Raw genomic sequence first — 15,000 nt, forward strand, 5'->3', positions numbered from 1 at the left:
GTAGTAGTAGTAGTAATAGTAGTAGTAGTAAAAATAACAATACATTATTATTATTAGTAGTAGTAGTAGTAGTAAAAATAATAATATGTTATTATTATTATTATTATTATTATTATTAGCAGCAGTAATAGTAGTAGTAAAAATAATAATGCATTAACATTATTATTATTAGTAGTAGTAGTAGTAGTAAAAATAATAATACATTATTATTATTAGTAGTAGTAGTAGTAGTAGTAAAAATAATACATTATCATTATTATTATTAGTAGTAGTAGTAGTAGTAAAAATAATAATACATTATTAGTAGTAGTAGTAGTAGTAATAGTAGTAGTAAAAATAACAATACATTATTATTATTAGTAGTAGTAGTAGTAGTAAAAATAATAATACATTAACATTATTATTATTATTATTATTATTAGCAGCAGTAATAGTAGTAGTAAAAATAATAATACATTAACATTATTATTAGTAGTAGTAGTAGTAGTAAAAATAATAATACATTATTATTATTAGTAGTAGTAGTAGTAAAAATAATACATTATCATTATTATTATTATTATTAGTAGTAGTAGTAGTAAAAATAACAATACATTATTATTATTAGTAGTAGTAGTAGTAATAGTAGTAGTAGTAAAAATAACAATACATTATTATTAGTAGTAGTAGTAGTAAAAATAATAATACATTATCATTATTATTATTAGTAGTAGTAGTAGTAGTAAAAATAATAATACATTATTATTATTAGTAGTAGTAGTAGTAATAGTAAAAATAACAATACATTATTAGTAGTAGTAGTAGTAGTAGTAATAGTAGTAGTAAAAATAATAATACATTAACATTATTATTAGTAGTAGTAGTAGTAGTAAAAATAATAACACATTATTATATACTACTACTACTACTACTACTGCTGCTACTACTACTACTATATTCTTACCCTGCAGGCCTAGGCTTGCTCCCGCAGCGCTTGAATGCTACTGCCGTTACTACTAGTAGTAGTAGTAATACTTACTACTACTATTGTTACTACTACTACTACTACTACTACTATATTCTTACCCTGCAGGCCTGGGCTTGCTCCCGCAGCGCTTGAATGCTACTGCCGTTACTACTACTAGTAGTAGTAATACTTACTACTACTATTGTTACTACTACTACTACTACTACTACTACTATATTCTTACCCTGCAGGCCTGGGCTTGCTCCCGCAGCGCTTGAATGCTGCTGCCGTTACTAGTAGTAGTAGTAATACTTACTACTACTATTGTTACTACTACTACTACTACTACTACTATATTCTTACCCTGCAGGCCTGGGCTTGCTCCCGCAGCGCTTGAATGCTGCTGCCGTTACTAGTAGTAGTAGTAGTAGTAATACTTACTACTACTACTATTGTTACTACTACTACTACTACTACTAATATATTCTTACCCTGCAGGCCTGGACTTGCTCCCGCAGCGCTTGAATGCTACTGCCGTTACTACTAGTAGTAGTAGTAGTAGTAATACTTACTACTACTATTGTTACTACTACTACTACTACTACTAATATATTCTTACCCTGCAGGCCTGGACTTGCTCCCGCAGCGCTTGAATGCTGCTGCCGTTACTACTAGTAGTAGTAATACTTACTACTACTATTGTTACTACTACTACTACTACTACTACTACTATATTCTTACCCTGCAGGCCTGGGCTTGCTCCCGCAGCGCTTGAATGCTACTGCCGTTACTACTACTACTAGTAGTAATACTACTACTATTGTTACTACTACTACTACTACTACTACTATATTCTTACCCTGCAGGCCTGGGCTTGCTCCTGCAGCGCTTGAATGCTGCTGCCGTTACTACTAGTAGTAGTAGCAATACTACTACTATTGTTACTACTACTACTACTACTACTACTATATTCTTACCCTGCAGGCCTGGGCTTGCTCCCGCAGTGCTTGAATGCTGCTGCCGTTACTAGTAGTAGTAGTAATAATACTTACTACTACTATTGTTACTACTACTATTACTACTAATAAGAATAAGAATAAGAATATATTCTTACCCTGCAGGCCTGGGCTTGCTCCTGCAGCGCTTGAATGCTGCTGCCGTTACTACTACTAGTAGTAGCAATACTACTACTATTGTTACTACTACTACTACTACTACTACTACTATATTCTTACCCTGCAGGCCTGGGCTTGCTCCCGCAGCGCTTGAATGCTGCTGCCGTTACTACTAGTAGTAGTAATACTTACTACTACTATTGTTACTACTACTACTACTACTACTACTACTATATTCTTACCCTGCAGGCCTGGGCTTGCTCCCGCAGCGCTTGAATGCTACTGCCGTTACTACTAGTAGTAGTAGTAATACTTACTACTACTATTGTTACTACTACTACTACTACTACTACTACGAATATATTCTTACCCTGCAGGCCTGGACTTGCTCCCGCAGCGCTTGAATGCTGCTGCCGTTACTACTACTAGTAGCAGTAATACTTACTACTACTATTGTTGTTGTTACTACTACTACTACTACTAATAATAATAATAATAAGAATATATTCTTACCCTGCAGGCCTGGGCTTGCTCCCGCAGCGCTTGAATGCTGCCGCCGTTACTACTACTACTAGTAATAATACTACTACTACTATTGTTGTTGTTACTACTACTACTACTACTACTACTACTACTAATAAGATATTCTTACCCTGCAGGCCTGGGCTTGCTCCCGCAGCGCTTGAATGCTGCTGCCGTTACTACTACTAGTAGTAGTAATACTTACTACTATTGTTACTACTACTACTACTACTACTACTACTACTACTACTACTATATTCTTACCCTGCAGGCCTGGGCTTGCTCCCGCAGCGCTTGAATGCTGCTGCCGTTACTAGTAGTAGTAGTAATACTTACTACTACTATTGTTACTACTACTACTACTACTACTACTATATTCTTACCCTGCAGGCCTGGGCTTGCTCCCGCAGCGCTTGAATGCTGCTGCCGTTACTACTAGTAGTAGTAGTAATACTTACTACTACTATTGTTACTACTACTACTACTACTACTACTACTATATTCTTACCCTGCAGGCCTGGGCTTGCTCCCGCAGCGCTTGAATGCTGCTGCCGTTACTAGTAGTAGTAGTAATACTTACTACTACTATTGTTACTACTACTACTACTACTACTACTATATTCTTACCCTGCAGGCCTGGGCTTGCTCCCGCAGTGCTTGAATGCTGCTGCCGTTACTAGTAGTAGTAGTAATACTTACTACTACTATTGTTACTACTACTACTACTACTACTGCTACTACTACTATATTCTTACCCTGCAGGCCTGGGCTTGCTCCCGCAGCGCTTGAATGCTGCTGCCGTTACTAGTAGTAGTAGTAATACTTACTACTACTATTGTTACTACTACTACTACTACTATATTCTTACCCTGCAGGCCTGGGCTTGCTCCCGCAGCGCTTGAATGCTACTGCCGTTACTACTACTACTAGTAGTAGTAATACTACTACTATTATTACTACTACTACTACTACTACTACTATATTCTTACCCTGCAGGCCTGGGCTTGCTCCCGCAGTGCTTGAATGCTGCTGCCGTTACTAGTAGTAGTAGTAATACTTACTACTACTATTGTTGTTGTTACTACTACTACTAATAATAAGAATAATAAGAATAATAAGAATATATTCTTACCCTGCAGGCCTGGGCTTGCTCCTGCAGTGCTTGAATGCTGCTGCCGTTACTACTAGTAGTAGTAGCAATACTACTACTATTGTTACTACTACTACTACTAATATATTCTTACCCTGCAGGCCTGGGCTTGCTCCCGCAGCGCTTGAATGCTGCTGCCGTTACTACTAGTAGTAGTAAGTATTACTACTACTAGTATTACTACTACTAGTATTATTGTTACTACTACTACTACTACTACTACTACTATATTCTTACCCTGCAGGCCTGGGCTTGCTCCCGCAGCGCTTGAATGCTGCTTCCATAGGCGCTCAGATCCGACATCAGCGCTTCGTGCTTTTTGAGGAGCGCCTGAAAGAGAGGAAGGAAAAAATGACGGAAGAGAAGAATTCCAATTGCCAGATCCGGATTTGCAAATTGAGCAGAGAGAAGGAAGGAAGGAAGGAAGGAAGGAGAGAGAGAGAAAGAGAGAGGGAGAGAGGGAAGGAAGGAAGGAAGGAAGGAAGGAAGGAAGGAAGGAAGGAAGGAAGGAAGGAGGGAGGGAAGGAAGGAAGGAAGGAAGGAGAGAGACGAGGGAGGAAGGAAGGAAGGAAGGAAGGAAGGAAGGAAGGAAGGAAGGAAGGAGAGAAAGAGAGGGAGAGGGAAGGAAGGAGAAAGGGAGAGAGATGGAGAGAGAAGGAAGGAAGGAAGGAAGGAAGGAAGGAAGGAAGGAGAGAGAGAGAAAGAGAGAGGGAGAGAGAGAGAGAAGGAAGGAAGGAAGGAAGGAAGGAAGGAAGGAAGGAAGGAAGGAGAGGGAGAGAGAGAAGGAAGGAAGGAAGGAAGGAAGGAAGGAAGGAAGGAAGGAGAGAGACGAGGAAGCAAGGAAGGAAGGAAGGAAGGAAAGAGAGAGAAAGAGAGGGAGAGGGAGGGAAGGAGAAATGGAGAGAGAAGGAAGGAAGGAAGGAAGGAAGGAAGGGGAAGGAAGGAAGGAAGGAGAGGGAGACGGAGAAGGAAGGAAGGAAGGAAGGAAGGAAGGAAGGAAGGAAGGAGAGATAGAGGGAGGGGAGAGAGAGAGATGGGGGGAAGGAAGGAGAGAGAGAGAGGGAGAGAGATAAGGAAGGAAGGAGAGAAATGGAAGGAAGGAAGGAAGGAAGGAAGGAAGGAAGGAAGGAAGGAAGGAAGGAGAGCGGATTCGAAAACTCTTTTCCTGTTAGTTAATTAATTAATAGAAAACCAATCCAATTAAGCCATTAACAACCCACCTCCGCCGAATCCTCTCTTTTCCCATTAATTCATTAATAGAAAACCAATCCAATGAACCGATTAACGATTAATTAATTAACTAACGATTCATTAATCTGGAGACCCAACTCGGCCGAATCCTCTCTTTTCCCATTGATTAATTCATAGGAAACCAATCAAATGAACCGATGAACGATTAATTAACGATTAATTAATTTGGGGACCCACCTCCGCCAAATCCTCTCTTTTCCCATTGATTAATTAATAGGAAACCAATCAAATGAACCGATTAGCGATTAATTAACTAACGATTAATTAATTTGGGGACCCACCTCGGCCGAATCCTCATCTTTCCCATAATCGGTGCTGCTAACGATCGGCTCCTTTTCCCGCATCCAGGATTCGGCCTCGTTAGCGTCGGCGAAATATTGCTGGGCCTGCAGGGAATCTTCTAGATCCTGGCGCCTTTGGGACGCTTTCCCTTTAAGAGATTCCCACTTCTGGTGCAAGTCGGAGAGCTTGGCTCTGACATCATCGGCGGCGAAGTGGCCTGGGGACAGGAAGGGGCGGGGACAGGAAGTAGTAATAAAAGACGAATCATGTTACTAAGAAATTCAAATAATAAATACTAAAGTTCTCAGCATCAATAATATAATATAATATAATATAATATAATATAATATAATATAATATAATATAATATAATATAATATAATATAATATAATAATTAATATACTATAATTAATATATAATATAATAATTAATAAAATATAATATAATAAAATATGATAAAATATAATAATATTAAGTATGAATACTAATAACTGATTGATTAAAATAAATTAATAACAGGAAGTGAAGGGGAAGGGAAGGGGACAGGAAGCGGCAGGGTCAGGAAGGGAAGGGGGAGGGGCGGGGACAGGAAGGGAAGGGGACAGGAAGTGGAGGAGACAGGAAGGGGAGGGGACAGGAAGTGAAGTAGTAATAAAAGACGAATCATGTTACTAACAAATTCAAATAATAAATACTAAAGTTCTCAGCATCAATAATATAATATATTATAATATATTATAATATAATATAATGTAATGTAATGTAATGTAATGTAATGTAATATAATAATATTAAGTATGAATACTAATAACTGATTGATTAAAATAAATTAATAACAGGAAGTGAAGGGGAAGGGAAGGGGACAGGAAGCGGCAGGGTCAGGAAGGGAAGGGGGAGGGGCAGGGACAGGAAGGGAAGGGGACAGGAAGGGGAGGGGACAGGAAGTGAAGGGGCAGGGACAGGAAGTGAAAGGGGACAGGAAGTAGTAATAAAAGACGAATCATATTACTAACAAAATCAATTAATAAATACTAAAGTTCTCAGTATCAATAATTAATATAATATAATATAATATAATATAATATAATATAATATAATATAAAGTATGAATACTAATAACTGATTGATTGATTAAAATAAATTAATAACAGGAAGTGGGGTCAGGAAGGAAAGGGGGAGGGGCAGGGACAGGAAGGGAAGGGGACAGGAAGTGGAGGAGACAGGAAGGGGAGGGGACAGGAAGTGAAGGAGCGGGGACAGGAAGTGAAAGGGGACAGGAAGTAGTAATAAAAGACGAATCATATTACTAACAAAATCAATTAATAAATACTAAAGTTCTCAGTATCAATAATTAATATAATATAATATAATATAATATAATATAATATAATATAATATAATATAATATAATATAATATAATATAATATAATGTATGAATACTAATAACTGATTGATTAAAATAAATTAATAACAGGAAGTGAAGGGGTCAGGGAGGGAAGGGGACAGGAAGGGAAGGGGACAGGAAGTGAAGGGGCGGGGACAGGAAGTAGTAATAAAAGACGAATCATGTTACCAACAAATTCAAATAATAAATACTAAAGTTCTCAGTATCAATAATATAATATAATATAATATAATATAATATAATATAATAATTAATATAATATAATATAATATAATATAATATAATATAATATAATATAATAATTAATATAATATAATATAAAGTATGAATACTAATAACTGATTGATTAAAATAAATTAATAACAGGAAGTGAAGGGGTCAGGAAGGGAAGGGGGAGGGGCGGGGAAAGGAAGGGAAGGGGACAGGGAGGAGACAGGAAGGGGAGGGGACAGGAAGTGAAGGGGCGGGGACAGGAAGTGAAAGGGGACAGGAAGTAGTAATAAAAGACGAATCATATTACTAATAAAATCAATTAATAAATACTAAAGTTCTCAGTATCAATAATACAATATAATATAATATAATATAATATAATATAATATAATAATTAATAATATAATATAATATAATATAATATAATATAATATAATATAATATAATATAAAGTATGAATACTAATAACTGATTGATTAAAATAAATTAATAACAGGAAGTGAAGGGGACAGGAAGTGAAGGGGAAGGGAAGGGGACAGGAAGCGGCAGGGTCAGGAAGGGAAGGGGGAGAGGCGGGGACAGGAAGTGAAGGGGACAGGAAGTGGAGGAGACAGGAAGGGGAGGGGACAGGAAGTGAAGGAGACAGGAAGTGAAGGGGCGGGGACAGGAAGTGAAAGGGGACAGGAAGTGAAGGGGCAGGGACAGGAAGTGAAGGGGCGAGGACTGGAAGTGAAGGGGACAGGAAGTGAAAGGGAAGGGAGGGGGACAGGAAGGGAAGGGGACAGGAAGTGAAGGGGATAGGAAGTGGAGGAGACAGGAAGTGAAAGGGGACAGGAAGTGAGGGGGACAGAAAGTGAAGGGGACAGGAAATGGAGGGGACAGGAAGTGAAGGAGACAGGAAGGGGAGGGGACAGGAACTGAAGGGGAAGGGAGAAAGCGGTGGGGAAAAGAGAGGAGGGATTGAGATGGGGATTTGAACCCAGAACTGAGACCAGCATTGACCCCTAACCAACCCTAGCATTGACGCCTAACCATGACCCAAGCCTAGAACTGACCCCTAACCTTAGCACTAACCCCTAACCCTAACCCAACCCTAGAATTGACCCCTAACCCTGACCCAACCCTACCACTGACCCCTAACCCTAGCACTGACCCCTAACCCAACCCTAACACAAATGCTAACCCTAACCCAACCCTAGCACTGACCCCTAACCTTATTCCTAGCCCTAACCCAACCCTAGCAGACCCCTAACCGAACCCTAGCCCTAACCCAACCCAAGCACTGACCCCTAACCTAACCCAACCTTAGCGCTGAGCCCTAGCCCAACCTTAGCACTGACCCCTAACACAACCCTAGCACTGACCCCTAACACAACCCTAGCCCTGACCCCTAACACAACCCTAACCCTAACCCAACCCCAACCCTATTCCTAACCCTAATCCAACCCTAACCCAACCCTAGCCCTGACCCCTAACCCTACTCCTAACCCACCCCTAGCACTGACCCCTAACCCAACCCTAGCCCTGACCCCTAACCCTACTCCTAACCAACCCCTAGCACTGACCCCTAACCTTAACCCAACCCTAGAACTGACCCCTAACCCAACCCTAACCCTAACCCAACCCTAGCACTGACCCCTAACACAACCCTAACCCTAACCCTATTCCTAACCCTAACCCAACCCTAGCACTGACCCCAACCCAACCCAACCCTAACCCAACCCTAGCACTGACCCCTAACCCAACCCTAACCCAACCCTAGCCCTGACCCCTAACCCTACTCCTAACCCACCCCTAGCACTGACCCCTAACCCTAACCCAACCCTAGCACTGACCCCTAACCCAATTCCTAACCCAACCCTAGCACTGACGCCCAACCGCAACCCCAACCCTAACCCAACCCTAGCACTGACCCCTAACCCAACCCTAGCACTGACCCCTAACCCAATTCCTAACCCAACCCTAGCACTGACCCCCAACCCTAGCACTGACCCCTAACCTGACCCATTCGGACCCACCTTCCTCCACCATGGTGTTCCCCTTTTGAGTGACAGCCTTGATCCGGGGTTCGTGTCCGGCAATTTCCGCCTGCAAAGCTTGGTGCTTCTTCAAAAGGTTCTGGACCCCAATGAGGTCCTTGCCTGGAAGGGGGGAAGAGGATATTAATAATAATAATAATAATAATAATAATAATAATAATAATAATAATAATAATAATAAAGTAATAAAAGTAACAACAACAATAATAATTTTTATTCATACCCCGCCCTCCCCAGCCAAGGGGATAATAATAACAATCGGTGTGGAATAGATCATAAATTTACATTATATACAAAACAATTTAAATATAATACAAAACAAATCCAATTAAACGCAATTAAACCCTCGCCCAATCACCGACCTTGACAGGAAATGGGGGAGGATTCCGGGGCGCAACAGGAAATGGGCAGCGAATCTGGGCCCAGACAGGAAACAGGTAAGTAGTTTGGGCCCTGACAGGAAATGGGGAAGGAGCCCAGACCCAGACTGGAAACGAGTTCAGGTCCCACCAGGAAACGGGAAAGGAGCCCAGGCCCAGACAGGAAACGAGTCTTGGCCCCAACAGGAAATGGGAAAGGAATCCAAGCCCCAACAGGAAATGGGAAAGGAATCTAGGCCCCAACAGGAAACAGGAAGGAGCCCGGGCCCAGACAGGAAACAGGGAAGGAGTTCAGGCCCTGACAGGAAACGGGGAAGGAGCTCAGACCCAGACAGGAAACGAGTTCAGGTCCCAACAGGAAACGGGGAAGGAGTCCAGACCCAGACAAGAAACGAGTCGGGTCCCAACAGGAAACAGGAAAGCAGCCCAGGCCCAGACAGGAAACGAGTCTGGGTCCCAACAGGAAATGGGAAAGGAGCCCGGGCCCAGACAGGAAACAGGAAAGGAGCCCGGGCCCAGACAGGAAACAGGGAAGGAGTTCGGGCCATGACAGGAAACGGGGAAGGAGCCCAGGCCCAGACAGGAAACAGGAAAGGAGTTCAGGCCCTGACAGGAAACGGGGAAGGAGCTCAGACCCAGACAGGAAACGAGTTCAGGTCCCAACAAGAAACGGGGAAGGAGCCCAGACCCAGACAAGAAACGAGTCGGGTCCCAACAGGAAATGGGAAAGGAGCCCGGGCCCAGACAGGAAACAGGAAAGGAGCCCGGGCCGAGACAGGAAACAGGGAAGGAGTTCGGGCCATGACAGGAAACGGGGAAGGAGCCCAGGCCCAGACAGGAAACAAGTCCGGGTCCCAACAGGAAATGGCAAAGGAGCCCAAGCCCAGACAGGAAACGGGAAAGTATCCAGGCCCCAACAGGAAATGGAAAAGGAGTCCAGGCCGAGACAGTCAACGGGAAAGGAGCCTGGGCCCAGACAGGAAACGAGTCCAGGTCCCAACAGGAAACGGGAAAGGAGTCCAGCCCCCGACAGTTGGTGGAGGTGGCAATCAATGAATGAATGATTTTTTATTAATTACTTAACTAATTAATTGATTAATTAATGATGAAGGAATCACCGACCTCGGTTGGTGGAGGCGGCGATGGGCTCCTTCTCCCGGATCCAGGTCTCCTCGTCCTCCACGTCCCGGAAGAGCTGCTGGAGGCGGAGCGAGTCGGCCAGCTTCTGCTTCCGGGCCGCCATGGGGTCGCGCAGGGCCTCGTACCGCGCCCCCAAGGCCTCCTGCTTCTTCCGGATGTTTCCGGCGTCAAAATGGCCGGCCTCCTGGAACTGGCGGGCCTGGATGGCGATGCCGTCGATCCGGTCCTGGAATGTAATAATAAATAATAAGAAAAAAAAATAATAATATATGAAAATAATATATCATCAAACTATTAATCACTGTAAGAATAAAAATATTGCATAAAAAGGATATATAATGATATATAAAAATAATATATAATCATCAAACTATTAATCACTGTAAGAATAAAAATAATGAACAGAAATAATAAATAATCATCAAACTATTAATCATTGTAAGAATAAAAATAATGAACAGAAATAATAAATAATCATCAAACTATTAATCACTGTAAGAATAAAAATAATGAACAGAAATAATAAATAATCATCAAACTATTAATCATTGTAAGAATAAAAAGAATGAACAGAAATAATAAATAATCATCAAACTATTAATCACTGTAAGAATAAAAATAATGAACAGAAATAATAAATAATCATCAAACTATTAATCACTGTAAGAATAAAAATAATGAACAGAAATAATTAATCATCAAACTATTAATCATCGTAAGAATAAAAATAATGAACAGAAATAATAAATAATCATCAAACTATTAATCATCGTAAGAATAAAAATAATGCATAATAATAATAAACTATTAATAATCGCAAGAAAGAAATAATGCATTATTATTATTATTTTATTCTTATTATTTTAATATTATTTTAAAATTATTATCTTCTTCTTTTTTTCTTCTTCTTCTTCTTCTTCTTATTATTATTATTACTATTATTTACATTCCAGGACCGGATCGACAGCATCGCCATCCAAGCCCGCCACTTCCAGGAGGCGGCCATTTTGACGCCGGAAACATCCGGAAGAAGCAGGTCTCCTCGTCCTCCACGTCCCGGAAGAGCTGCTGGAGGCAGCCAGCTTCTGCTTCCGGGCCGCCATGGGGTCGCGCAGGGCCTCGTACCGCGCCCCCTGCTTCTTCCGGATGTTTCCAGCGTCAAAATGGCCAGCCTCCTGGAACTGGCGGGCTTGGATGGCGATGCCGTCGATCCGGTCCTGGAAAGGGAGCGTCGTGCGTGAGGGGCGGCTGCGGACGGCGACCCACGGAGGAGACCCATAGACCCCGAGGGGGGGAGAAAAGGGGCGGTGGGGTAGGGAAAGCCTGTGGGGGGTGCCCCCTCTCCTCCTTAGGGGTCAGGGGCTCTCTAAGCTCTCTGACCCCTAAGCAGGGGAGGGGGAGCTGAGAGCCCCTGACCCCTAAGGAGGAGAGGGGGCGCCCCGAGAGCCCCTGACCCCTAAGGAGGAGAGGGGGCGCCCCGAGAGCCCCTGACCCACGGAGGAGACCCATAGATCCCGAGGAGGGGAGAAAAGGGGCGGTGGGGTAGGAAAAGCCTGTGGGGGCGCCCCCTGTCCTCCTTAGGGGTCAGGGACTCTAAGCTCTCTGACCCCTAAGTAGGGGAGGGGGAGCTGAGAGCCCCTGACCCCTAAGGAGAGGGGGCGCCCCGAGAGCCCCTGACCCATGGAGGAGACCCATAGACCCCGAGGAGGGGAGAAAAGGGGCGGTGGGGTAGGGAAAGCCTGTGGGGGGCGCCCCCTCTCCTCCTTAGGGGTCAGGGGCTCTCTAAGCTCTCTGACCCCTAAGCTGGGGAGGGGGGAGCTGAGAGCCCCTGACCCCTAAGGAGAGGGGGTGCCCCGAGAGCCCCTGACCCCTAAGGAGGGAAGGGGGCGCCCCAAGTGCCCCTGACCCCTAAGGAGGAGAGGGGGCACCCCGAAAGTCCCTGACCCCTAAGGAAGAGAGGGGGTGCCCCGAGAGCCCCTGACCCCTAAGGAGGAGAGGGGGCGTCCCAAGAGAGCCTGACCCCTAAGGAGGGGGGAGCTGAGAGCCCCTGACGCCTAAGGAGGAGAGGGGGCGCCCCGAGAGCCCCTGACCCATGGAGGAGACCCATAGACCCCGAGGAGGGGAGAAAAGGGGCGGTGGGGTAGGGAAAGCCTGTGGGGGGCGCCCCCTCTCCTCCTTAGGGGTCAGGGGCTCTCTAAGCTCTCTGACCCCTAAGCTGGGGAGGGGGGAGCTGAGAGCCCCTGACCCCTAAGGAGAGGGGGCGCCCCGAGAGCCCCTGACCCCTAAGGAGGGAAGGGGGCGCCCCAAGTGCCCCTGACCCCTAAGGAGGAGAGGGGGCACCCCGAAAGTCCCTGACCCCTAAGGAAGAGAGGGGGTGCCCCGAGAGCCCCTGACCCCTAAGGAGGAGAGGGGGCGTCCCAAGAGAGCCTGACCCCTAAGGAGGGGGGAGCTGAGAGCCCCTGACGCCTAAGGAGGAGAGGGGGCGCCCCGAGAGCCCCTGACCCCTAAGGAGGAGAGGCGGCGCCCCGAGAGCCCCGACCCCTAAGGAGGGGAGGGGGTGCCCCGAGAGCCCCTGACCCCTAAGGAGGAGAGGGGGCGTCCCAAGAGAGCCTGACCCCTAAGGAGGGGGGAGCTGAGAGCCCCTGACGCCTAAGGAGGAGAGGGGGCACCCCGAAAGTCCCTGACCCCTAAGGAAGAGGGGGTGCCCCGAGAGCCCCTGACCCCTAAGGAGGAGAGGGGGCGTCCCAAGAGAGCCTGACCCCTAAGGAGGGGGGAGCTGAGAGCCCCTGACGCCTAAGGAGGAGAGGGGGCGCCCCGAGAGCCCCTGACCCCTAAGGAGGAGAGGCGGCGCCCCGAGAGCCCCAACCCCTAAGGAGGGGAGGGGGCGCCCTAATAATAATAATAGTAATAAGAATAAGTATAATAGTACTATAATAATAATAATAATAATAACAACAACAATAACATAATATAATGATAATATGATAATAATATAAGAATGACATAATAATAATAATAATAATAATAATAATAATATAATAATAATAATAATAATTTTATTTATTTATTATTATTAATTAATATTAATAAATGGCACCTGGTGGGCGGCCACGTATAAGAAGAATAAGAATAAGAATAATAGTAATATAATAATAATAATAATAATAATAATAATAATAATAATGAATATAATAATTATTATTATTATTATTATTATTATTATTATTATCACAATTATTATTCAAGGCCGCCCTCCATGTATAATAATAATAATAATAATAATAATAATAATATTTTATTCTTATGTCATTATTATATTCATTATTATTATTATTATTATTAGTATTATTATTATTATAATACATGGAGGGCGGCCATGTATAATAATTGTGATAATAATAATAATAATAATAATAATAATAATAATAATAATAATAAATACGATAATGATAAGAATAACATAAGAATAATAAGATAATAATAATAATAATAATAATGATAACATAAGAATAAAATAATAAAATAATAATAATAATAATAATAATAATAATAATAATAATAATAATAATTATTGTTATTATTATTATTATTATTATTATTATTATTATTATTATTATTATTATTAATAAACGGCACCTGGTGGGCGGCCACGTCGGCCTCCAGGAGGGCGTGTTTCTTCTGGAGGTTCTGGACGTTGGTCAGGTCCTTCCCGTAATCGTCCGAGGCCAGGTGACCTTCGACCTCGTAGAGCCACAACTCAATGTCCTCCACATTGCGGTTGAACTGTTGCTGCTGGTTGGCTTCGCGCAGCTTGACCCCTGGGGCGCGGGGAGAGGGAGACAGTACTTAGTAGTAATAGTAGTAGTAGTAGTAATAATAATAATAATAATAATAATAATAATAATAATAATAATAGCAATAATTACAGTAGTAGTATTAATAATAATAAAAGTAGTAGTAGTAGTAGTAGTATAGTCATAATAGTAACGGTGGTGGTAGTAATAATAATAATGAAAGTAGTAGTAGTAGTAATAGTAGTAGTAGTAGTATAGTCATAATCGTAATGGTGGTGGTAGTAGTAATAATAATAATAATGTAATAATTATAATAGCAATAATAAAAAAGCAGCAGCAGCAGTAGTAGTAATAGTAGTAGTAGTAGTAGTAGTAGTATAGTCATAACAGTAATGGTGGTGGTAGTAGTAATAATGTAATAATTGTAATAGCAATAATAATAAAAGTAGTAGTAATAATATTAATAATGAAAGTAGTAGAAGTAGTAGTAGTAGTAATAGTAGTAGTAGTAGTAATAGCAATAATTACAGTAGAAGTAGTAGTAGTAGTAATAAAAGTAGTAGTAGTAGTAGTATAGTCATAACAGTAATGGTGGTGGTAGTAGTAATAATGTAATAATTGTAAAAGCAATAATAACAAAAGTAGTAGTAGTATAGTCATTATCGTAATGGTGGTGGTAGTAATAATAATAATAATAATGTAATAATTGTAATAGCAATAATAAAAAAGCAGCAGCAGTAGTAGTAGTAGTAGTAGTATAG

General features: G+C 42.4%; 1 protein-coding gene across 1 annotated transcript in view; it reads right to left on the minus strand.

The window, feature by feature from the left end:
• Positions 1 to 15,000, minus strand: part of SPTAN1 (spectrin alpha, non-erythrocytic 1) — a 228,963-nt gene that overhangs the window by 145,194 nt on the left and 68,769 nt on the right. Inside the window, exons 17-22 of the mRNA XM_083723192.1 lie at positions 14,082 to 14,263; positions 10,428 to 10,671; positions 8,905 to 9,027; positions 5,266 to 5,483; positions 3,960 to 4,063; positions 1,066 to 1,120 (exon numbers count right to left, since the gene is read on the minus strand). Of these exons, the coding sequence (XP_083579318.1) occupies positions 1,066 to 1,120; positions 3,960 to 4,063; positions 5,266 to 5,483; positions 8,905 to 9,027; positions 10,428 to 10,671; positions 14,082 to 14,263 (926 nt within the window). The remainder of the gene's footprint in view (positions 1 to 1,065; positions 1,121 to 3,959; positions 4,064 to 5,265; positions 5,484 to 8,904; positions 9,028 to 10,427; positions 10,672 to 14,081; positions 14,264 to 15,000) is intronic.

Source organism: Podarcis gaigeae (assembly GCF_964106915.1).
Source record: "Podarcis gaigeae genome assembly, chromosome: Z".
Taxonomy (NCBI): domain Eukaryota; kingdom Metazoa; phylum Chordata; class Lepidosauria; order Squamata; family Lacertidae; genus Podarcis; species Podarcis gaigeae.